The 26,036-nt window shown below is 43.4% G+C and overlaps 1 protein-coding gene across 6 annotated transcripts in view; it reads left to right on the top strand.

Moving 5' to 3' along the window:
• SLC39A11 (solute carrier family 39 member 11) overlaps positions 1 to 26,036 on the top strand; it is a 465,863-nt gene that overhangs the window by 247,138 nt on the left and 192,689 nt on the right. For 5 of the 6 annotated variants that reach the window (XM_001167322.6, XM_511652.6, XM_009433179.5 and 2 more), the window contains exon 6: positions 15,148 to 15,318. The exons of the other annotated variant lie outside the window; for it this stretch is intronic. In XM_001167322.6, the coding sequence (XP_001167322.1) occupies positions 15,148 to 15,318 (171 nt within the window). The remainder of the gene's footprint in view (positions 1 to 15,147; positions 15,319 to 26,036) is intronic. 6 annotated transcript variants of the gene reach the window in all.

Raw genomic sequence — 26,036 nt, 5'->3', positions numbered from 1 at the left:
TGCCAGGCACTGTGCTAGATACTGTAGCTGTGGTTGTGAGCAACGCAGGCCCAGGTACTTCTTCATGCAGTTTATGGACATGAGAGGTGGTGGGCCTAGAAGCAGATGACAGATAAATGATGTACTTGAAAATGTGAAATACAATGGAAAATCAGGCTGCCAAAATATAGCTTCCCACTTCATACACATGTTCTTTCTGCTATATTATTTAAGCTGAGCTTGAAGAAATAATCAGAGACCACTCATGAAGATAACATTTATACCACAGATGTCTCAGAGTAGGATGCATTGGCCCTTTGAAGTTCAACTAACATTCTGCCAATTTTTTAAGTGGTGACTTATAATTCCTGTCCAGCTCACTTTTATTATCCTAAGCACCAAAGCTTTCTAGAGGCCTGGAAGATAACTGGATGTGCCTGACTTTGAAGTAATTTGAACAACAAACACACCTTTTTTTCTTTTTTTGAGATGGAGTCTCAATCTGTTGCCCAGGCTAGGGTATAGTGGTGCAGTCTCGGCTCACTGCAATCTCCACCTCCCAGGTTCAAGGGATTCTCCTGCCTCAGCCTTCCAAGTAGCTGGCATTACAGGCATTCGTCACCACACCTGGCTAATTTTTGCATTTTTGGTAGAGGTGGAGTTTTGCCACGTTGGCCAGGCTAGTCTTGAACCCTGACCTCTAGTGGTCCACCCGCCTTGGCCTCCCAAAGTGCTGGGATTACAGGCGTGAGCCACCGTGCCCAGCCACATCTTTTTTTCTAACAGAAAAACAAACAAACAAACAAACAAAAACAAACCTTGAGTACTTATTCTTAGTTCTCTGTTTGGCTACTGGAAATTCTGCGCTTTGCCCATCTTGACCTCTAATAGCTAAAGGAAATGTGGTTGAGAACCACTGATACAGGAGAATATTTAATGATATGCAATATGTTCATGTTTTAATGCTATGGAAAATTATGCTTCAAAATTCAGCTGAAAAAATGTGTATGTGTATGGATGTATATGTGTTCATCTCTATGTGGGCATATCCAGTATAAATATAAAAATATTAAGGTTTTTTTTTTTTTTTGAGACAGAGTTTTGCTGTTGTTGCCCAGGCTGGAGTGCAATGACGTGATCTCGGCTCACTGCAACCTCCGCCTCCCAGGTTCAAGTGATTCTCCTGCCTCAGCCTCCCAAGTAGCTGGGATTACAGGCTCCCGCCACTACGCCTGGCTACTTTTGTATTTTTAGTAGAGACAGGGTTTCTCCATGTTGGTCAGGCTGGTGTCAAACTCCTGACCTCCAAGGTGATCGCCCGCTTTGGCCTCCCAAAATAAGCACGATAAAGGACTAAAAATCATTCATCACCCAGAGGCGACAACCTTTAAAAAATTCTTTATCTTGGCCAGGTGAGCCACCGCACCTGGCCAAGATTAAGAATTTTTTAAAGGTTGTCGCCTCTGGGTGATGAATGATTTTTAGTCCTTTATCGTGCTTATTTTCTAAATTTTCTCTAATGTATGGGAATTTCTGTATTAACAAAATATTTTAATAAATCTTAAGAGAAAATCTTTTAAAAAAATTTTAGGGCACAATGAGACACCACTTCCTCTGGGCAAATGTATTTGCTCCTCATTTAGTGGACATTCTTATTTTATGAGCAGTTGGAATGTGCTGTCCTTGAAGCTCATCTTGGGGAATTTCTTGGGCTAGAGCAGAATTCTAGAAGCACTGGCACTGGAAGTAGCTGTTCTCTCCGACTCACAGGGGATGAGTGATCATTTAGGCGGGCTGAGTCAGAGGCTATTGCTGCCCTGGAAAGGGGGAGCGTTTATGCTAGAAGTGGCCCGGAAGTCTATCTAATTTGGCTCCTTTACGGATGGAAGCAGCTAAGACCTTTAGGGGTTGCAACCATTGCTAGGGTTTCACACAGAAAACTGGAGATAGAATTGGCCCATGGATTCTATGCAGTGGATTCCATTCATCTGTGTCTTTCTAAAGGGAGTGGAAGAGCTGGGGTAAATTTGATGGAGTCTAGAATACTGAAGGCATAAATGGCAAAAGACATGAATAAGGCTTCCCAAGGGTGGCTTTTCCCCTGGTCCTTCCTTCCTTCTCCCTCCCCTTTTCCTCCTCTGGCTGCTTAGCACCCACATCCCTTGGCTATGTTGGGGAATCTCTTCTTCTCCCCACCTTGTGGGTCTTGGTGGAAGGCAGACCTGCCTTTCAGGATAGAAGTTGGATTTCAGGCTGGGCACGGTGGCTCACACCTGTAATCCCAGCACTTTAGGAGGCCAAGGCGGGTGGATCACCTGAGGTCAGGAGTTCGAGACCAGCCTGGCCAACATGACGAAATCCTGTCTCTACTAAAAATACAAAAATTAGCCAGGCGTGGTGGTGTGCACCTGTAATCCCAGCTACTCAGGAGGCTAAGGCAGGAGAATCGTTTGAACTCTGGAGGCAGAGGTTGCTGTGAGCCAAGATCATTGCACGCCAGCCTGGGTAACATAGTGAGACTCTGTCTCAAAAAAAACCAAAAAACAAAAAACCACCAAAAAACCCCACCAAAGTTGGATTTCAGACATTCCCTTTCTTGGGTCCTCTCCCAGCCACAGGTGACCTTGGCTTGGCCAGTCAAATGGACTTAATAGATGGGGCTGCCAGCAGGGGGCCAGCATTGTGTCAATAACCTAAGCTGAGGCATTTGATGTCCAGCACCGGGGACAGAGGTGCTGCCCCAAGGCTGTTGTCGTGGCATTTTGTCTGTGGAGCAAGAAGCCCTGGTCTCCCTTGTCCCTGCCTGGGTTCCCAAATGGAATCTGCAGCTTCAAGAGGGGAAGCGCCCCTTGAGTCCCTCAGGACCCTTCTAATGGATGAGTAGCTGGTAAACTCGCCCAGGTAAAACCTCAGCTTTCCTGGCCTTCTTGTAACAAAGACAAGCAGCAAAACCTGCATTTCCAGGCAAGTGCTCGTCTTTTTCTTTTTCCGTTGTCCTCTCCAGTGATGATCCTTTGTTTGGCATCAGTTTTTTACATCCTGAAAAGCCAGAAAACCCAGACATCAAGAAATGTCTATGGAATGTTAGTGCGATTTAAGCCATTTTAGTTCCGCATTTTCCCTTCACTTATGTGAGCTTTGACGAAAGATTCTCGTTTTTGGTGTAGTTTACAGAATAGAATACTATTTGCAAATACTGGCAATGTGTATACTGTCTCGATTGTAGCAACTAACAGTTTTCGTGAATATTGTCATGTTTTGATTTCTGGCGACCAACTCCTAGGACAAGAGAGGAAGTGGGAAATTGTATAACTCGAGAGATGTGTTTGAGACATAGCCTCAGGGAAGATGCAAGAATTCCTTGGTTTGGGGGAATTTATTTTTCTGTCACCTCATCTGCTGTGGTTGCATTTGCTTGTCTGTCCCAATTGTGATAGCCCATATTCTCTTTTTTTTTAAAAAAAAGAGGGAGGGAAGATTTTTATTTGATATAAGAAAATGGTTTCTATCAGGGCAATTCAATTTGTTCTCACCTTCTAGTCTTAAATTCCTTTGCTGTCCCCTCTGTGTCTTTGAAACAGAAGCACATGTATCCTTCGGTGTCCAGATATAAATAATATAACTAAGAATCAAGTATATCCCTGTTCATTACCCTGAGACACCTAATGGGACAGTAATAGTTGGACTGAAGTCTGTTTAGGTTCAGAGGAGGTACCTGGACTAACTTGTAGTTGGGCAGTCTAAAACGTTGATGTTCAAAACTTAGTTTGTATCAGAATCATCATGGGATGAGTGTGGATTGGGAGGGATATGGCTTGAACAATGCAGATTCCTGAGTCTGTCTCCAAAAGACTCTAGTAGCTCCAGGGTGGGTCCAGGAGTCGGTGTTTTGGGAGCTCCCACCGTAACACTGCACCAGGTGGTCTTCACCCAACACTTTGAGATGCAGCAGTCAAGGCTGTTCACTCTTATTCTTAGAACTAGAGAAGATGACAGAGCAGCAGTACCTCAAGGGCAAAGTGAGCCACATGACAATTAAGTCAATGTTATCAGTTGAACAGGAACCCTGAAGTAGGTACTATTCTCTTGTCCACCTCCTCCTTGACTTGGTAATTGACAACCATGTAAGTTGACCATGGGGAGGTTGGGAGTCCACTGCAAAGCTCTTGTAAGTATTGATGTTCTCCAAAATACGCTTTCTCCAGTAATTGTGCTGGGACTTTTTTTTTTTTTTTTTTTTTTTAAGCAAATGTCCTTTACTGGTAGACCCTGCGGAAGCTATGATGGCCTCCCTCCCACAGGGCATTTGCACTGACCGTGCATGTTCAGGGTGAGCTGAGAAGGAGTGGAGAGGTGACTCTGGAGCCCATGTGGGATTTGTTTTTAGACCAAAATTAATTCATCGGGAGTGAGCTCATGCTCATGAAATGGTTGTTTGTGCCTTTATGAAGTAGAAGAGCTCACCTGGTAGGTGGACTTTTAATATTATTAGACATTTTGGCTCTGTCACCTGAGAGTAGAAATTATCTTACTTAGATACTTGGAACAAGGAACGTTGAAGTGGGTGGTCTGCTTAATGGATGAGAAATCTTTAGCAAACAGTGAACCCAGTTTCTTTTCTGATGTGCATTTAATTTTCACTAGTTATAGTTATGCAGATCTATTTGTATCTGTGTTGTCAATAAGCAATTGCTTATTCAGAAGCATCAGAGGTAAGACATAGATGACTTTCTGTGCCTGGGAAAACATGTACTGACTACAATTGAATCAGCCTTCTTACACAGGCAGTGTTTGACCTTCTGATAATCACGTGGCTTGTGATTATCAGCGTGATAAATGGAAATATCTATTATAGTTAAAAAGCATATAAATAAGTTCATGATCACATCACCTAAACTTCAGATGCTTCTCTGCTTAAAGGTTAGGAACTAAGCATAATATATACATATTTTTTTTATTTTTATTTTTTTGAGAGGGAGTCTCGCTCTGTCACCCAGGCTGGAGTGCAGTGGCATGATCTCAGCTCACTGCAACCTCTGCCTCCTGGGTTCAGGCAATTCTCCTGCCTCAGCCTCCCAAGAAGCTGGGACTATAGGCGTGTGCCACCATGCCCGGCTAAGTTTTTGTAGCTTTAGTAGAGACAGGGTCTCACCGTGTTAGCCAGGATGGTCTCGATCTCCTGACCTTGTGATCCCCCAGCCTTGGCCCATAATAAATATTTTAGTTATCTTTCTATGAAGTTTTCTTGGTCTCCAGTGGAATCTTCTCCTGCCCTGGGCTACACGTGGCCCATGTAGCACATCCTGCATAGATTTTACATGGAGATGAATATGTGGCTGCTCTCAGGGTAGAGTGCAGTCAGCTTGCTCAACTCCATAGAACTTGGGCCCTAAATTGGGTCTGTGGAGCAGGAAGTCCTGGTCTCCCTTGTCCCTGCCTGGGTTCCCAAGCGGGATCTGCAGCTCCAAGAGGAGAAGTGCCCCTTGAGACCCTCAGGGGCTCAAGTAGAGTTGTCAGTTCAAATACAGGTTACCTTGCTACATTTGAACTTCAAATAAACAATGAACACCTTGTAGCATAAGTAGATCCCATGCAATATGTGGGACATACTTACACTAAAACAATCTTGGTTTTATCTGAAATTTAAACATAACTGGGCATCCTGTCTTTACTTGCTAAATCTGGCAACCCTAGCAAGGAGCCTGTCCACAATAGATGCTTTGTATTTGTGTGCACTGATTACAAAACTCCTGTGTTGTTTACAAGAATTCCCATGCTATGGGGGAAAGAAGACTAGAGAAGCTCTTGTACATCCTCTTCTTTTGAAAAGAGTGATGCTTCTCGTGCTGAATGGGGAAAAGGTGGAAGCAATTCCCTTGGAAACCAGCACAAGACAAGGCTGCCCTCTGTCACCACTCCTATTCAACATAGTAATGGAAGTCCTGGCCTAAGCAATCAGGCAAGAGAAAGAAATACAGGGCATCCAAATAGGAAGACAGGAAATCAAACTATTCCTGTTTGCAGATGGCATGATTCTATATCTAGAAAACTCTATAGTCTTGGCCTAAAAGCTTCTTTAGCTGATAAGCAACTTAGGCAAAGTGTCAGAATACACAAAGTGTCAGTATACAAAATCACTGTACAAAAATCATTAGTATTTCTATATGCCAACAATAGCCAAGCTGAGAACCAAACCAGGAACGCAATACCATTCACAATTGACCCCAGAAGAATACAATACCTAGGAATACAGCTAACCAGGGAGGTGAAGGATCTCTACAAGGAGAATTACAAAACACTGCTCAAAGAAATCAGAGATGATACAAACAAATGGAAAAACATTCTATGCTTATGGAGATAGGAAAAATCGATAGTATTAAAATGCCCATACTGCCACAAAGCAATTTACAGATTCAATGCTATTCCTATCAAACTACCAATGACATTCTTCACAGACTAGAAAAAACTATTTTAAAATTCATATGAAACCAAAAAGGAGCCCAAATAGCCAAAGCAATCCTAAGCAAAAAGAACAAAGCTGAAGGCATCACATTTCCGAACTTCAAACTATACCATAGGACTACAGTAACCAAAACAGCATGGTACTGGTATAAAAACAGACACATAGACTAATGGAACAGAATAGAAAACCCAGATATAAGGCTGAACATCTACAACCATCTGATCTTCGACAAAGCTGACAAAAGTAAGGAGTTCGGAAAGGACTTCCTATTCAATAAGTAGTGCTTAGATAACTGGCTAGCCATATATATAGAAATTAAACTGGATCCCTTCCTTACACCATATACAAAAATCAACTCAAGATGGATTCAAGACTTAAGTCTAAAACCCAAAACTATAAAAACCCTGGTAGACAACCTAGGAAATACCATTCTGGACATAGGAACAGGGAAAGATTTCATGATAAAGATCCCAAAAGCAATTGCAACAAAAGTGAAAATTGACATATGGGATCTAATTAAACTTAAGAGCTTCTACACAGCAAAAGAAACTATCAACAGAGTAAACAGACAGCCTACAGAATGGGAGAAAATTTTTGCAAACTATGCATCTGACAGGTATAATATCCAGCATCTGTAAGGAGCTTAAACACATTACAGGAAAGAAACAACCCCATTAAAGAGTGAGCAGAGGACACGAACACTTTTCGAAAGAAGACATAGATGTGGCCAACAAGCATATGAAAAAAATCTCAACACCACTGATCATTAGAGAAATGCAAATCAAAACCACAATGAGATACCATCTCACACCAGTCAGAATGGCTATTATTAAAAAGTCAAAGAATAACAGATGCTGATGAGGTTGCAGAGAAAAGGAAATGTATACACTGTTGGTGGGAGTGTAAATTAGCTCAACCATTGTTGAACTAAAGCACTGTGGCAGTTCCTCAAAGTGCTAAGAACAGAACTACCGTTCAACCCAGCAATCCCATTACTGGGTTTATACCCAAAGGAATAGAAAACATTCCACCATAAAGACACATGCACATCAATGTTCATTGCAGCACTATTCACAATGGCAAAGACATGGAATCAACCTAAATGCCCATCAGTGACAGGTTGGATAAAGAAAATGTGGTACATATATACCATGGAATACTATGCATCCATAAAAAAAATGAGATCATGTCTTTTGTGGGAACACAGATGGAGTTGGAGGCTATTATCCTTAGCAAACTAATGCCGGAACAGAAAACCAAATGCCAGTTGTTCTCACTTACAAGTGGAAGTTAAATGATGAGAACTTGTGGACACAAAGAAGGGAACAACAGACACTAGAGCCTGCTTGAGGGTGGAGGGTGGGAGGAGGGAGAGGATCAGAAAAAGTAACTATTGGGTGCTAGGCTTAGTACCTAGGTGACAAAATAATAATTTGTACAACAAACCCCCGTGACATGAGTTTACCTGTATAACAAACCTGCACATGTAGCCCTGAACCTAAAGTGAAAGTTTTTTTAAAAAGAATGTGGTGGCTTACGCCTGTAATCCCAGCACTTTGGGAGGCCAAGGCAGGTGGATCACCCGAGGTCAGGAGTTCAAGACCAGCCTGGCCAACATGGTGAAACCCCATCTCTACTAAAAATACAAAAATTAGCTGGGTGGGGTGGTGCATGTCTGTAGTCCCAGCTACTCTGGAGGCCGAAGCAGGAGAACTGCTTGAACTTGGGAGGCGGGTGTTACAGTGAACCGAGATTGCGCCACTGCATTCCAGCCTGGGTGACAGAGCAAGAATCTATCTCAAAAAAGAAAAAAAAAAGTTTTAATATTGAAAGAGACAATTGCCTGAGAAAATTAGCTTTCAGGATCATACTACATAGTTCCATAAGGAAAGCAGGTAATACTTTTTTTTAAAAGCCCTATAACGTCTTGAGGAATCTCAAAAAGGAATTTTAAAATTTGAGGCTAAAACTCCAACTTGGCCAAGTGGATACGTCTGTCTGATGTATAATAATACCTGCTACTCCCAGCTAGGTCTCATTGACAAACCTAAGCGGATCACAGGAAAATTACCAGTGTCTGTAAATAATTAGCTAATCATATTACTGTTATTTAAAGAGGCCTCATTTGGGCCGCGGGCATCTTTCAAAAGAGGAAAGAAATATGCCTGAAATTGAAAAATGTTCCACCTCACTTGTAGTCAAAGAAATACCCATTAAGAGAAATGTCATTTGCCCCATAAATAAATATACTTATTTCAAGATGAGAAATACCAGGGCTAAGAAGCGGCATAGTGAGAACTTGCAAACTGTGTTCATGGGTAAGTGACACAGCCTTCCTGGAAATTTATTAGGGAATTGTATCATGGCCCTTTGATCAACAGTTCAACTTCTGGGAACTTTGTCCAATTTCTGATTGTTTATATACATTAAAGGTTTTACAGTGATATTTATAAGAAAAAAAGTCTAGAAATAGCCAAAAGTTCCCATCATATGAGAATGTAAATAATAATTTGTGTTACCTGAAACTATACTGATTCTTTGGGAAACAAGAAGGCAGGGACAATATAAGTTGATCCCCTTCTATTCTGCTTTTTTTTTTTTTTGAGACGGATTCTCACTTTGTCGCCCAGGCTGGAGTGCAGTGGCGCCATCTCGGCTCACTGCAAGCTCCGCCTCCCGGGTTCACGCCATTCTCCTGCCTCAGCCTCCCAAGTAGCTAGGACTACAGGCGCCCGCCACCACGCCTGGCTAATTTTTTGTATTTTTTAGTAGAGACGGGGTTTCACTGTGTTAGCCAGGATGGTCTCGATCTTCTGACCTTGTGATCTGCCCACCTCGGCCTCCCAAAGTGCTGTGATTACAGGCGTGAGCCACCGCACCCGGCCTCTATTCTGCTTTTGATTGGCCTTTGGTTTTGTTTGTGTATACATACTACTTAGTGAATATATGTTGCTGGCCACTCTTCATTTTGTTTTGTAACGGGTTTAGAAAGAGTTTTTCCAGGCATTTGATGCTTTCTGCACTTAACAGATGACGATTTGCCATTTGTGCTAATCCAACCAAGAATCATCTCCAATAATACCATGGGAATGTTGTTAAAGCTCTCTTGGCTAGTGTTCTGTTAATTAGCATTGCCATATTCATCGGGGGCCTGCAATTCCATCATTGGGCCCATTAGATTTAGCCGGTTACACCATCTCAGGGACCACATACATTCTGTGTTGCTGGTGTGATTGGGCCCGTGGGCTATGAAAACGGAGGTTAACTTGGCATTTATCTAGCAAGATGTTCTCAGTCTGACGTTCTTGAATCCATAAGGACCCGACAATTATTTCAAAATGGTCTGTGTATTTTTTGCTGGATTGTAACTGTCGCCGTACTTTCAAAGGCGGTTGCTGATCCAAAATGGTTTGGGGCCATTCACTAGAGGACTTCAGAGACTTCCACTCTGCAGGGAGGAAGCCAGACCTTGAAGGGCAGGGGCTTACCTGGGCAGCAGGGTTTGCTGATGGCCCCTGGGCTTGTGCCCGCAAGACCCGTGTCTGCTTTTCTCCATCCTATGATGTTTTGTGGCCACAATCATGTCCTTTGTTTTGGGGAAGAGGAAATCAGGGAAGCGGATGCATCAGAAAAGATCACCTGGTGATTCCGTGGGAAAAGCGAGCCTGGGACTTTTCTGTCTGTTTTATTGTTGTCCTCACCCTTTCCTGTAGCACTGTGGTTCTTTTCCAGGAAAGATGGAGTGGGAAGGATGAGAGGCTGAGCCCCGGCAGTGGGTCCTTTCTTTGTGTGAATTCTTAGATGCTCAATTATAAGTTGAAAAACAAAATTTTAATGATGGGCAACTTTTTTTTCCTAACAACAAAGAATCTTCATTCTCCTTCCCAAAAGAAGTATAAGGCTATGTTGTGGGCTTAGCATGGGTAAATATTTTCTGCTTGCAATTACTTTATGCTTAGAAATAGTAGGTCTAATGGGTTAAGACATACTACTATCATGAAATGTTTCAGGTTTGTCTGCAAGTAAGAATGATTATAGATACGAGATTTCTCCTGAGTCTTTCCCCACTCTGGTCACAGGCAATGAGAGCTCACCAGACTCTCCTTCTCACGGCAGCAACTGCTCCCACTACCTTTTTTGGCAAGCAATGAGCAGTTCAGCCTTTTCTCCACCCCCACCCCACCCCCCACTTCATCCCCAGTCAACCATGAGGCCCTAGTTAAAAGAGGGGCTCCTGGAGGCAAAGATGCTGAGTCGACTCCTGAGTCCACTGCAGACTGGCTGTGTGACCTGGGACCAGTTACTCTGCCTCTCTGTTCTTCAATTTACTCATTCGTTAAAGGGGATTAATCTCTACTTCCTGGGGCTTTTGTAAGGATTGAGGACTCATTGAAGATAAGTTCCCAATATTACGTATTAACCAGTGTCTCTGATGTTGTTTTGCTTCTGAGTTTGACATTGACTATTTCATCCCTAAATGAAATAGTCCCCCCTCTACTCCTCCTTCCCAAACTCCACTTCAAAAGTGCCCAAACCTTTCCAATTTCAAGAAACCTCACGAGGTTCTTGTCACTCTGGCACACCCTCACATCCCACAAGGTGCTTGGCAATTGCCTCCGCTAACTGATCATCCTTTTCCCACGCACTAGCATTTCACTTGATGGGTGTGATGGTTGAACTAGCCTTACCAGGAGCGGCAAGAAGATTCATTGCTCACGACGCATCATACTCTGTAATGATTTATTTGGACTAATCTTCCTTGTTGCAGACTCATTAGTGGCTGTCACCAAATGGTGGCTTATTTAACTTTCACAAGGACGTGAGGCATTCACACCCTCCTGTTTCCTACTAGGGAAGGCACTGACGTCAGTTTTCACACATTGGAAGCCTGGGGCCAGGCGTGCATTTTTATTTTGGTGAAGAATTCTTTATGCTCCTTGATGTTCCTATAAAACACAAGCAGAACGCTAGAATTTGCTCGTGGTGCGTCCGAGGTCTGTTGCTCTCTGTGCGGTATCTGCAGGAGATTCAGAGTAGGATCCTTTTGTGACATTGGCAAAAACAAGCGCAACTGTTGGTGATTGTTAGAGTGTGTGTTTAGCCCCTTAGATTTGAGGGAATTTGTGTGTGCCTTCCCTGTCTGCCCTCTCTTAAATTATAAAATCCCCAAGGGGCAAGGTGCAGTGGCTCATACCTATAGTCCTAGCACTTTCGGAGGCCAAGACAGGTGGATCGCTTGAGTCCAGGAATTCAAGACCAGACTGGTCAATGCAGCAAAACCCTGTCTCTACTAAAAAAAAAAAAAAAAAAACAAAAGTTAGCTGGGCATGGTGGCGTGCACCTATAGTTCCAGCTACTTGGGAGGCCGAGGTGGGAGGATTGCTTGAGCCTGGGAGGTGGAGGCTGCAGTGAGCTGAGATTGTGCCACTGCACTCTAGCCTGGGCAACAGAGTGAGACTCTGCTTAATCAATCAATCAATCAATCAATCAAAAGTCTCCAAGAGAAGAGATTTTTCTTTTGGCCCCTATCAACTCTCACTGGAGAGCATCTAGTGCAGGCCTGTATGCTCAGACCAGGCACAGGAAATCAGGAGTGTTTGCTGACTGATCTAGGAGAAAGCTGAGGACCCTCCACAATGACCCAGGTTAGTTCATGGACAGCTCTCAGGGACTGCTTTGCTTATGTCTTTAGCATTTGTGAGCTTGAAATCCCAGATGTTTAGTTCAGTTTCTCAACCAGCATCTGCAGCCTGAGTCATCTACATATTGTCTACTCGAAATGTATAAAACCCCTTCCCCCAATGTGTGCACAGAAGTGCACACATGCGCATACATACACGAAGGTGATCTAATATCTCAGGATGGTACTGAGTAGCAGTTGTATGCACCCACATGCACATACACATGCACACACACACGTACATGCATACACATGGTGTGGATACCACACAATGAGTGTGGAGCTTCGCCTTGGGTAAATACTGTCTGGGAGGAGTTGCTATCCAATTGAGACAGCTGAAATCTCCACAGGCTGGTTGTGTGAGTCAGGGCTACTGACCAGTGGAGGACTGGCATCCTTGCGTTGTGGAGGACCAAAGACCCCCCTTTTCCTAATGGAACTGAGATTCAGCTGTTAGTAAGAGAGAAATGATTGGGAGCTGGGGAGGAGTGAGTCTACCTGCCCTGTACTTTCTTACTTTTCAATCTGTACTTGTATGGTTTGAGCAAATAAATACAAAATGATTTTCTTTCTTTCTTTCTGTTTTTTTTTTTTTTTTTTTTTTTTTTTTTTTTTTTTTGAGACGGAGTCTTGCTCTGTTACCCAGGCTGGAGTGCAGCCGCGGGATCTCGGGTCACTGCAAGCTCCGCCTCCCGGGTTCAAGCCATTCTCCTGCCTCACTCAGCCTCCCGAATAGCTGGGACTACAGGCGCCTGCCACCACGCCCAGTTAATTTTTGTATTTTTAGTAGAGATAGGGTTTCACCGTGTTATCCAGGATGGTCTCAATCTCCTGACCTCGTGATCCGCCTGCCTCGGCCTCCCAAAGTGCTGGGATTACAGGTGTGAGCTACTGCGCCTGGCCACAAAATGATTTTCAAAAGAAGTTTTTTTCTTTTAATGTCTTTTAATTTATTTAAGCATTAAAGGCTTCGTGAATTAGGCAGCATTCAAAACTAGAAGACATTCAGAGAGCTCCGTGTTTTTTGAAATTCAAGCAGGAAATAAAGTATAGAAATAGCTTAATTGGTTACAGTTAGGCATTTACCTTATTTGGACTTAGTCTGATCAGTTGGCTGCCTCTGGTTGGCTGAAGCTTGGCTGCCTGTGATTGGTTGAAGCTCAGCCGCTTGTGATTGGCTGAGATCTAGCTATCCTATTACAAAAAATATATACTCCTAATGAGATTTTCATGTGTATACATACTAAGTTAGGTTGTAGTTCACTGTGAAGCAACTCAAAGTACAGCCTCAGACCAATGGCCTTTTGCTTATTTAATTTAACAGACACCTGAGTTATGCTTGCTGGGTTTTCTCTCCCAATAAAGGCACCCTTCATTCTATCTGTGCCATCACGTGTTTAAGATTCACTCAAGACCTATCTCCTCTAGAAAGCCTTCCCCACAAATCCATCCAATGCTGTGAACTGAAAGCTGGATGCTCTCTCCCACTCTTGTCCTCCCAATTTCAAATCCACACAATTTGGCTCCATTATGAATAAACAAATAGCCCAGGGGACCATGGATATTTAGGATAAGGTTCTAAGAATGACATTCTTCCAATATAAGCCAATTTGTAAAGGCATTTTTAAAAGGAAGGTTTGCTCAGAAAACCCAAGGGCTGGGTGCTACGGATGGCCCATGAATGTCTATGGCACGTGGGCTGCAGTTCTGCCGTTCTCTCTCCTCTCTAGCTGCATGGTTTCCCATCTCTGCTTGTTGATGTATATCTGATTCCTTCTGATTGTCTGTCCAGCCGCTTCCCTCGTTCCATTGTGGCAGAGCTGCTCGCGCATCACGTGATTTTTCAGATTCAGCTTGCACGTTGGAGTCGCCAATTCTCCCTGGAGAGGGATTCTGATTGGCTGAGCCAGACATCTGAATTGGTTCCCATAAATCAGTGTGACCAGGAGAGCAGGGTCACATATTATGTAATTCTGTACGGCTATGGGAGAGGGAACATGATACTAACAATAACCATCAATACAATCAGCACTTAGTACATTCTAAGTACTTTCAGACATTGTTGCATTTAATCCTCACAAAACGCTTGTGACATAGGTAATGCTATTATTCTAGTTTTACGAATCAGAAAACTACTGCACAGAGAGGTGAAACAACTTATTTGGCACTACACAGCTGGCCAGTGGCTGAGTCAGGAAGGGAAGCAGGCAGCATGGTTCTAGAATCTGTGTCTCTAATCATGACTCAACATTGCTTGTCTTAAACAGGCATTGCTAGGATACCACGTCTTCATCTTTTTTATCCTTCTTGGTACCTATGCATTGGGCACTGAATGCCTGTTCAGTTTTTTTTTTTTTTTTCTTTTTCTTTTTTGAGACAGGTTCTTACTCTGTCACCCAGGCTGGAGGGCAATGGTGTGATCACAACTCACTGCAGCCTCAACTTCCCGGGCTCAAGCCATCCTCCCATCTCAGCCTCCCAAGTAGCTGGGACTGCAGGTGCATACCACCACGCCTAGCTAATTCTTTATTTTTATTTTTTGTAGAGATGGGATTGTGCCATGTTGCCCAGGCTGGTCTCGAACTCCTGGGCTCAAGCCATCTGCCTGCCTCAGCCTCCCGAAGTGTTGGGATTTCAGGCGTGAGTGACCATGCTCGGCCTAGTCAGTGAATTGTTCGCTGAATGAATGGATGCCTGAGTGAATGAGAGAACACACAGAAGCATGCATAGTCTACAGGAAGTTTGGAATGGGCAATTGTGACGTGGGTCCTTTTTGGAGAGGAGTGAAGATGGCAGTCCCACCTACTTGGGAGGCTGAGATGGGAGGATGGCTTGAGCCTGGGAAGTTGAGGCTGCAGTGAGCTGTGATCACACCATTGCCCTCCAGCCTGGGTGACAGAGTAAGACCCTGTCTCAAAAAAGAAAAAGAAGCTTCTTCCTGCTGTAGCTTGCTGGAGAGTTAACGTGCACATGTTCATAGCGCTGTCTTTCCCCATCTCTCTTTTTTTTTTTTTTTTTTGCTCAGACAAGAGTGAGAATGGTGAGGCATATCAGAGAAAGAAGGCGGCAGCCACTGGCCTTCCAGAGGGCCCTGCTGTCCCTGTGCCTTCTCGAGGGAATCTGGCACAGCCCGGCGGCAGCAGCTGGAGGAGGATCGCACTGCTCATCTTGGCCATCACTATACACAACGTTCCAGGTGAGGTCTTGCCCGTGAGCATGACAGCCACTGCCTGAAGGTAAAGTCATTTGTCAGCACAGTTGTCTGGCTGGAAAAGGGGAATGGGCAATTGCGACGTGGGTCCTTTTTGGAGAGGAGTGAAGGTGGCAGTATAAATCTTTCTTGACTTTATTTTTTGATCATCATAGATAGATCATCGTATGGGAAAACTTCCCATTCTGGTTAGTTTAAACAACTTCTACTTCCTTTTTGTTTACATATTTGTTACCAAGTTATTTGGAGCATAAATTCATAACTGTTACATGATTGCTGTGGAGGGTATCTTTTTATAAATACTGGATATCTCTGGTTCTGCTTAATGTTATTTGAAAATATAGTTGACCTTTGAACAACACAGATCTGAACTACGTGAGTTCACTTACACTCAGATTTTCTTCCGCCTCTGCCCCCGAGAGAGCAAGACCAACCCCTCCTCTTCCTCAGCCGACTCAATGTGAAGAGGATGAGGATGAGACCTTTATGATGACTCACTTCCACTTAATGAATAGTAAATATATGTTATCTTTCTTATGAATTCCTTAATAACATTTTTTCTTGAGATTGCTATATTGTAAGAATACAGTTTGTAATACATATAACATACACAATATGTACTAATTGACTATGTTATTGGTAAGACTTCTGGTCAACAGCAGGTTATTCATAGTTAAGTTTTGGGGAAGCCAAAAACTCTATGCAGATTTTCTACTGCGCAGGGAACCAGCATTCCTAACGTCTGCATTGTTTGAGGGTCAAGTCTATTGAGTTCAGTATAATTTGGCACTGATAATTGCCTTACCTGCCTTCTTTATGTGGGCATCTTTCTGAAATGTTCTTACCAATCCTTTCCTATTTAGCATTTTAGAGTAATTTCTTTTATGTCTTTTTTTTTTTTTTTTTAAGACAGAGTCTTGCTCTGTCCCTCAGGCTGGAGTGCAGTGGAGCGATCTTGGCTTACTGCAACCTCTGCCTCCTGGGTTCAAGTGAGTCTCCTGCCACAGCCTCTTGAGTAGCTGGGATTACAGGTGTGCACCGCCATGCCTGGCTAATATTTTGTATTTTTAGTAGAGATGGGGTTTCACCATGTTGGCCAGGCTTGTCTTGAACTCCTGACCTCAGGTCATCCACCTGCCTCGGCCCCTCAAAGTGCTGGGACTACAGGCGTGAGCTACCACGCTGGCCTGTTTTATGTCTTTAGATGTATTTTAATTGGAAAAAAGGACATATTAATGCCTTATTTCAAAAACAATGAATGTTTCTTTTAGAGCAACTAGAAAACATGATTAAGCATAGGACATGATAAAGATATTTTTAAAAATAAATAAACTGAGGGAACCTGAGCAATTTGGGATGCATTTTGAAATTCCAACTCTCTCACTTCCTAACGAGATTATCTTGACGAATTGCTTGAACTCCCTGAACCTTGGTTTTCTCATCTAAGAAATGGGGATAATGCCACAAGTGGCTTACTTAGAGAATTAAATGAGATGCTAAATATACATACAGCTTTCAGTACAGTGCTTGGGACTTACGAGCACTTGAAAAATGGGAGCCATTGTTGGCATCGATGATACTCCTGCTGCCTTTTCAGCCATGATTTCCTCGATCTTGAGATCTTAAACATGCTGACCCACCTTTTGTTGTTTGGGAACTCGAGTTTGAGCAATAATCTTCCCCGGGGAGCATCCTTGGGTGATACATTTTCTGAGTCCTTGCAGAGTTCATGGTGCCAATCTGTTACTCTAATACAGGAGCAAGAACTTGGCTGGGCAAAGCTTTCTAGTCATGACATTTTTCTCTACAAAGCTTCTGCAGATGTTGATCCCTTGTCTTCTGGCTTTAGTATTGTGGAAGCAAAAAGCATGGCCAAAGTGAGTCTGTTCCTCTGTATAACTTGATATTGTTTTGCTTGCACAATGAAGACTTTTTTTTGTCGTCTTTAAAGTGTGAAAATTCTAATACATATTATATATTCTAGTATATATTAAATCTGCCTATAGCACTATGTGTTTAATTACTTTTTAAGCTCAGATATTTCTCTAGATAAGAAGCACATTCCTCTGTTATTTCTATCCTAATCTTAGGAATGTCTATCATACGATCATAGGTAGGCCAGTTTTCCCAACATTTTCATCAGTTTATGTGTCTCCCTCATTCCCCTCTTGACCCTTTTCTTTGAGTTATGAATGAGCTTTTTTTTAGTTGGTTTTCCAATTTTTTTTTTTTTTTTTTTTTTAATGAGACAGAGTCTTGCTCTGTCGCCCAGGCTGGAGTGCAGTGGTGCAGTCTCAGCTCACTTCAATCTCCATTTCCCGGTTCAAGCAATTCTCCTGTCTCGGCCTCCCGAGTAGCTGGGATTAAAGATGTGTGCCATCATGCCCAGCTAATTTTTGTATTTTCCGAAGAGACGGGGTTTCACCATGTTGGCCAGGCTGGTCTTAAACTCCCGGCCTCAAGTGATTAGCCCACCTCAGCCTCTCAAAGTGCTGGGATTACGGGCAGGAGCCATAGCATCTGACCCTGTTGGTTTTCTAGATCTTGGTATTCAGTATGTCTTGAGATAAAGATGGGGTCTTATATGGACCTCACTGCACAAAGATGGCCAAAGTGGGTTAGCCTTGGTGGAAGACCCTGCTCATGCCCACCCCGTATCTTAAAGAGGTCATTGAAAGACCCCTTGGTCCCCTGCAGAGGACTACTTAGGAGCCCTGACAGCGACTTGTAGCCTGTTAAGTGCTAATAGTTAGAGAAGAGAGGTTACTTGTTTTTCATTCATAGTAGTAGCTGTCTTTCTGCCATTTATGACCCCTTCTTTAACCAATTGAGCAAGAGTAAAGATCTGCCCAGTGGGTTTAGTGTTAAATAAGGTAACTACACTGAGGTGTATTATGGCAACTATTTCTCTGAAGAACAAAAATGTGGTCTAAGGTCCAGACTTTATAGCAATGGAATGAGTATCCAACTTTCCTCTAATGGACCCTTTTATATACCACACCTGCCACTGTACTTGGGTGATTCATTATGCTCAGCTGGAATTATTTCCTGGCTCATCCCAATAGAAGGCCAGGATGGTTCAGAGTTTACTTTCTCAAATGTTTGTTGACTCCAGTGACAACTTGGAATAAAGCCAGAAACAGGAGGCAGATGTGTGGAATGACAGCAGTATTTGATGATCCTAAATGAGCATAAATTAAAATCTTACTTCTTCCCTGACAGGAGACCCTATTCTGTGTCTTTGGAGTTTCCAAGTCTAAGTTCAGCCTTTGTCACTTTTATGGTGATGCAAAAGTATTTTTTCAAATAAGGATTGAGGCCAGGTGCAGTGGCTCATGCCTGTAATCCCAACACTTTGGGAAGCCAAGGTGGGCGGATCACTTGAGGTCAGGAGTTTGAGACCAGCCTGGCCAACATGGCGAAACCCCGTCTCTACTAAAAATACAAAAATTAGCTGGGAGTGGTGGCGCATGCCTGTAATCCCAGCTACTTGGGAGGCTGAGGCAGGAGAATCACTTGAACCCAGGAGGCAGAGGTTGCAGTGAGCCAAGATCATGCCACTGCACTCCAGCCTGGGCGACAAAGCAAGGCTCTGTCTCAAAAAAAAAAAAAAAAAAAAAAAAAGAGAGAGAGAGAGATTCATTGTTTTGAAAGATGGATTCTCTTATCTCCACACTCCATCCTGGGTGACACAGCGAGACTCCGTCTCAAAAATAATAGTAAAATAAAAAATAAATTGAAATGAGGATTGAGTGCCTTCCAGGAATCTCAACTGAGTTAGATTTCACCAGAAGCATGGTGGTAATAGTCACTGGTTTCAGTAAACTGGAGGACAGCTGGCTTGACTGGATGGAGAGGTTTGAAGGGACATTTCTTTCCCAGTCTTGTCTTTTATTTATTATATTTGAGTATTGTATTCCATGTACTTGGGTTATATCAGTACTAAAACAGACCAAGATCTCTGGCCTTCTATAACCAATATTATAGCAAGGTGAGATAGTCGGTGAACATCATCATAATAAATGAATTTTATATTGTGTTAGAAGGTGGTTAGTGATTTAAAAAAAGAAAAAGTTCAACAGGGCAGAGGAGATGGTAGAGTGTTAGAGGAAGAAATTGCCATTTTAAATAGAGTAGGTAGGGAGGGGCTCCTTGAGATGTCCTTGCATTTGAGTCAGTCATGCAGATCTCTGGGAAAGAGTGAGTGTTTTAGGCAGAGGGAACAGCCAGTGCAAAGGCCCTGAGGCAGGAGCATGTCTGGCCCCCACAAGGAGTAGCCAAGAGTCCACTGTGGCCACAGCAGGGTGAGCAGCAGGGAGAGAAGTACAAGGTGAGGGCAGGATTGTCAGCCCCTCCTTTAGATGGAACTTGGAGGCATAAGAATGTTTGTTTTTGCTCTGTGTGTGATGAGCCATTGCAGGGTTTTGAAGAGGGTGTGTATGACTTGACTTGAGCTTTGAAAGTTTGTTTCTCTTTAGATACTGAATTGAGATGGGACTTAGGAGAGGTAAGGATGGAAGCAGGGAGGCCTATGTAGAGGCCACTGCAGAATCCAGATCAAAGATGATAGTGGTGCAGACCAAGGTGGTAGTGCTGGAGGTGGTGAGAAGGGATCCCTTCCTGGGTCCCGACTGAAGGTGGAGCCAGTGGGATTTGCCGATGGATTGGATGTGGGATATGAGAGAAAGCGAGGAGCCAGGAGGGACCCGGAGGTTTCAGGGCTGCCCAGCTGCAGGGATGGAACTGCCATCAACTGAGACGAGGAAGGCTGCAGCTCCAGGGGCTTTAGGGGGACTATCAGGAATTCGGTTTTTGATTGTGAGGTTTGATTGCCATTAGACATTCAAATGGAGATACTGACTAGACAGCTGGATACATGAGTTTGGAGTTGGCTTGCAAAGTCTAGCTAGAGTTATAGATTTGTGAATCATTGGCATATGAATGTTTTTTGTTTTTTTGTTTTTTGTTTTTGAGACAGAGTCTGCCCTGATGCCCAGGCTGGAGTGCAGTGGCACAATTTTGGCTCACTGCAACCTCCACCTCCTGGGTTCAAGAGGTTCTCCTGCCTCGGCCTCTCAAGTGGTTGGGACTACAGGCACATGCCACGACACCTGGCTACTTTTTGTATTTTTGGTTGAGGCAAGATTTTGCCATATTGGTCAGGCTGGTCTTGAACTCCTGGACTCAAGTGATCCACCTGGCTTGGCCTCCCAAAGTGCTGGGATTACAGGCGTGAGCCACTGCGCCTGGCCCCTTGGCACATGAATGTTACTTAAACCCCTGACACTGGATGAAGCCACCAAGGGTCTAACTACAAATAGATGTGTCTCCAAAGACCCACTGTGGCTCATTCCTCAAGTCTTCAGCTCCTACTCCTGTCTAAAGAGAAGTGAACTCCCTCACCATCACTGTCAAGCAGCTTCATGTCTTTGATGAGGACCATTTTAAGAGCCTATTTGGAGCCAACTTACCTTTGAAAAGGTCTCTTCTTTAACACTATCCTTTATAGTGTATTAAAAATTTAACTAGAGCTTTGACATTCCCTGAGACTCTGGGTTTTTAAGACAGACTTTTCACAATGACTAAATGGAGAATTGATTTTTTTTTTGAAGTTTTTTGTCTTTGCTATTTCAGTTTTGTATGTCCTGAGGATGACATTTTGCTAAAAAAAAATTTTTTTTAGAGTAGAAGGAAAATGGAAGGCTTGTTAATAGTAGCCTATCTCCCGGAGGTATCCAGGGTGTGAGGCCACACCCGAAGGCATATGCACACGTCTGGGGCTCTTGGGTTAATATTTACTACACATGTGCAAGGTCAAATAGTTCTTAAGCTTCTGTGGTTCACAGTTGTCCTGTGAATCTGATAAGAGCTATACACCATCTCACAAGAGGATGTTGTACACATGTCTTAGTCTGTTCAGGCTGCCATTACAAAATGCCATACAATGGGTAGCTTAGAAACAACAGAAATTTATTTCGCGCAGTTCTGGAAGCTGGAAGCTGGAAGGCTGAGATCGGGCTGCCAGCATGGTCGTGGTCAGGTTCTGGTGAGGGTCCTTCTCCGGGTTGCAGGTGACTGTCTTCTCGTTGTATCCTCACATGGTGGAAAGAGGGCACTCTCTGGAGTCTCATTTCATGAGGTTGTTAATCCCATTCATAAGAGCTCCATCTCATGACCTAATCACTTCCCCAACTCCCCACCTCCTAATACCATCCATTCCCTAAGTCCCCACCATCCTAATAACAATACCATTGGGGATTAGGTTTCCAAATATGAATTCTGGGGAGACATAAACCTTGAGACCACAGCCACACACAATATTTTGCAGACAATTCTGGGTGTTTAGACTTTATGGAGTCTATCCACAACCCTAGAACAGGAAAGAACCCCTCCCCAGGCCGGGCGCGGTGGCTCACGGCCTGTAATCCCAGCACTTCGGGAGGCTGAGGCAGGCAGATCACGAGGTCAGGAGATAGAAACCATCCTGGCCAACATGATGAAACCCCGTCTCTACTAAAAATATAAAAATTAGCTGGGCGTGGTGGCACGTGCCTGTAATTCCAGCTACTTGGGAGGCTGAGGCAGGAGGATCACTTGAACCCAGGAGGCAGAGGTTGCAGTGAGCCGAGATCTCACCACGGCACTCCAGCCTGGAGGCAGAGCAAGACTCCGTCTCAGAAAAAAACAAACAAACAAAAAACCCTCCCCTTTAGAGGACAAAGAAAAGTATAGTTGTGCAATTGAAATGTCTTAGGAAGAAATGGTAATGACTGATGCAGGCCAGCAGATGCAGGCAGGCGCAGTAAAAAGTGCACTAAAAGGCAGACTCCAGAAACAGAGTTCAGACACCACCCGCCTCCTTCTAAGCTACTTCCGTGGCGTCTGCCTGGGTGCATCTGTGGGGGTGGTCTAGGGCGTTTGTGTCTGCTGCAGAAGGACACCCTGAGGAAACAACATGTTTTTTAGAAAACCAACCCGAGACTGCAGCCTTTTGAGCATACTGTCTCTTGAAGTGCTTTCCATGCAGTATCATACAGATTGAAGGGCTCTGAGCCTTCCAAAGATTCCTGGCCCTTCTGTTTTTGAATGGAATTAAAAATCACATAGCAATTGAGTTCCTACTAATCACTTATCATGAGTAGCTTATGGTCTCAACAGTGAACTGCACCGTTGCTTTGTATGGGAGAAAGTTAAATTGGAAGCTTAAAGAGATTCTAGGGGTTATCTCATTCAAACATTCATTCATTTGAAAATTTAGGGGATTGTGGTAAATTATTGTTATGGCTCCTTCTAGCCTTAGCATTGGATGATAACTGTGAAGAATCATAGAAATATTTATTATTAATTTCATTTATTTAACAAAGTTAATCACTCCTTCCTTTGTGATGTCTTGCTGTATCCTTTATCTTCTGTTACCATAATTATCACTCTGACTTACAATTACCTGTTTGTGTGTTTTATTTATTTATTTATTTTTAATTTTTGTCAGTAACATAGGTATGTATATTTATGGGGCCATGAAATACATATGCGCGTGCGTGCACACACACACACACACACACACACACACACACACATAGTTTTTTGAGACAAGATCTCTCTCTGTCACTCAGGCTGGAGTGCAGTGGTGTGATCATGGCTTACTGCGGCCTCAACCTTGGGCTCAGTTGATCCTCCCACCTCAGCCTCCTGAGTAGCTGGGACTACAGGTGCATACCACCGCACCCAGCTAATTTCTTTTTTTTTTTTTTTTTTTGTATTTTTTATAGAGACAGGGTTTTGCCATGTTGCCTAGGCTAGTCTCAAACTCCTGGGCTCAATAGATTCTCCCGCTTTAGCCTCCCAAAGTGCTAGGATTACAGGTGTGAGCCACCTCGCCTGGCCTGCATGAAATATTTTGATACAGGTATGTAATGCATAACCCATCAACTTAAGCATTTATCCTCTGTGTTACCAACAATCCAGTTATACTTGTAGTTATTTTAAAATGTACAATTATTATATTATTGACTATAGTCACCCTGTTGTGCTATCAACTACTAGGTCTGACTCATCTATTTTTTTTGTACCTATTAACCATCTCTACTTTCCCCCGACTCCCCGACTGCCCTTCCCAGCCTCTGGTAAACATCCTTCTCCTCTCTATCTCCATGAGTTCAATTGTTTTAATTTTTAGCTCCCACAAATAAGTGAGAACATGAGAAGTTTGTCTTTCCATGCCTGGCTTAGTTCACTTCACATAATAACCTCCAGTTCCATCCATGTTGTTGCAAATGACCGGATCTCATTCATTTATGTGGCTGAATAATACGCCATTGTGTGTATGTACCATTTTCTTTATTCATTCAACTCTTGATGGATGCAATTACCTGTATTTAAACATGTTTAGTTGCCCCTGATAGTTGGAGCTTCTTGCAAGAAGTTCTATACTGCGTTCTTTTTTGGGGTCCCAATGTTATAACACATACTGAAGCTTTGATGTATTCAATATGTATTATATACTTGAGCACCTAGAAGAACTGGTGCATTGGGTACCAGCCTTCCATTCTAAGAGAGGAGGGGCTGTTTGAGAGTTAGGTGTCCTAATTTTTTATTTTTTATTTTTTGAGACGGAGTCTTGCTCTGTCACTCAGGCTGGAGTGCAGTGGTGCCATCTCAGCTCACTGCAAGCTCCGTCTCCCAGGTTCACACCATTCACCTGCCTCAGCCTCCCCAGTAGCTGGGACTACAGGCGCCCACCACCACGCCAGCTAATTTTTGTACTTTTAGTAGAGGCGGGGTTTTGCCATGTTGGCCAGGCTGGTCTCAAACTCCTGACCTCAGGTGATCCACCAACCTTGGCTTCCCAGAGTGCTGAGATTACAGGTGTGAGCCACCACTCCCAGCCGCCTAATTTTCTTTCTACATTGTCCAGGTGGGCCAAGGAGGACATTGACTCATGTGGGTCCTGATGATACATTGGCAGACTCTTGCTGCCTTTTGTGTTTGAAATTATTTTAAAGGTCCAGAGAAGAAGAGGGTAGGTGAATTCCATGCTTTTCATTTTCCTCTCAATAGTATCAAGAGCCAAGTTTGTTTTGCTGGTTGTTGCTATGACATAGAGGCCTGGGGACCACTGTTTGTGTTGCTAGAACAGCACAAGAGTTGGTTTTGGTCATGTGGCCTGTCCTCATTGCCAGCTCCTGATAATGGCTTTCAAAGAAATGCTTGGGATTTTAATCCAAAGTGATTTTTTGTTTCAGGGAACAAGAACCCAGATTTAGACATGAAAGTGTTCACAGTGGTTGGTTATTCCTGGGTGATAGGATTGCAGATGACTTTTATTTTCTTCCTGTTTTTGTGAGATTTATAACTAAGCTTTCCTGTAGTAAATATTTATGACTTGCGATCAGATAAAAATGCTTTTTTGGAAAGGTGAAATTCTTGCTTTTTTTAAGCTTGCCACATTAAACGTTAATGTCTGCAGCACCACGTTGGCGTGGTTCTCACTCCAGATGCATCAGGCTCAGTTCATCAAGGAGTTACCATCACCTAACCACCTCAACACCTCAACCCTCAACTCATGCACAGAAGTAGAGAGATGTTATTCCTTTATGCTAGAGATCATCTTACTCGGGTTGTTTTAATATTTAGACAAGTTAGAAGCAGAATGAAGGACTGCCTTGGTTTTCTTTGGCTGGTGTAACCAATTATCACAAACTTAGTGGCTTAAAACAATCCAGATTTATTCTCCTGCAGTTCTGGAGGCCAGAAGTCTGACATCAGTTTCACTGTGATAAAGTCAAGGGGTTGGAAGGGCCGTGTTCTTGCCGGGAGCTCTAGGGGATAATCCATTCCTGGCCTCTTCCAGCTTCTGCAGGCTGCAGGCATTCCTTGGCTTGTGGCCACATCACTCCAATCAGTACCTCCATGATCACTGCTTTCTCTTCTGTGCCAAATCTCCCTCTGCCTTTTTATAAAGATTCTTGTGGTTGCATTGAGGGACCACCCAGATTATCCAGGATAATCATATCTGAAAAATCTCCTTTGTCATGAAAGGTAACATTCACAGGTTTCAGGAATGAGGACCTGGATATATTTGGAGCCATCATTTGGCCAACCACAGAGACCAAAGGTATCTTCTGAATGCAGGCCAGAGATTCTTAGCTTGAGTTCTGAAATGTCTTCAGCAGCCAGCATTCCTTTATAAGTCTAAGCCTGGCTCTTATGGAGTCTTAGTCTCACCCTAGGACTCCCATGGGCTGTCAGCTGTGTCATCCTTATTTCCCATCACTGGCTTTCTGTGTTTGAGCCTCTGAAGAATTCCTAAGTCTTAATGAGCCCATTCAGCAACTTACTCCCCTGGTCCTTCATCAAGTGAGAGTTTTGGGGTGTTAGTAAAAGACGACGTAATATTTACTTAGCTTATACATGTGCAGTGGGGATGGCAGGGAATGGGGGGGGAGTGCTGCCGTCCATATCTCATGGGCCCTTTTCCCCTGCCTGCCTCCACTGCTATCGTAACTCCATGTTATCCCTCAGTTCTTCGTGATGAGCCAATTCACAGTGACAGACATTTGTGGCTTGTGATTATAGCTGACATTCTTTTTCTCAAGGTCAGTGGTGTATTTAAATGGTTACTGACCCTACTCCATCTCACACATGATCTGTCGCTCAATCTCTCTCTTTCTCAAGCAACTTTATTGTGTGGCATTTTCTCATCC

Source organism: Pan troglodytes, chromosome 19, assembly GCF_028858775.2.
Source record: "Pan troglodytes isolate AG18354 chromosome 19, NHGRI_mPanTro3-v2.0_pri, whole genome shotgun sequence".
In the NCBI taxonomy this organism is placed as follows: domain Eukaryota; kingdom Metazoa; phylum Chordata; class Mammalia; order Primates; family Hominidae; genus Pan; species Pan troglodytes.
The sequence above is the reverse complement of the archived record's forward strand: the minus strand, read 5'-3'. Positions and strand labels throughout refer to the sequence as shown.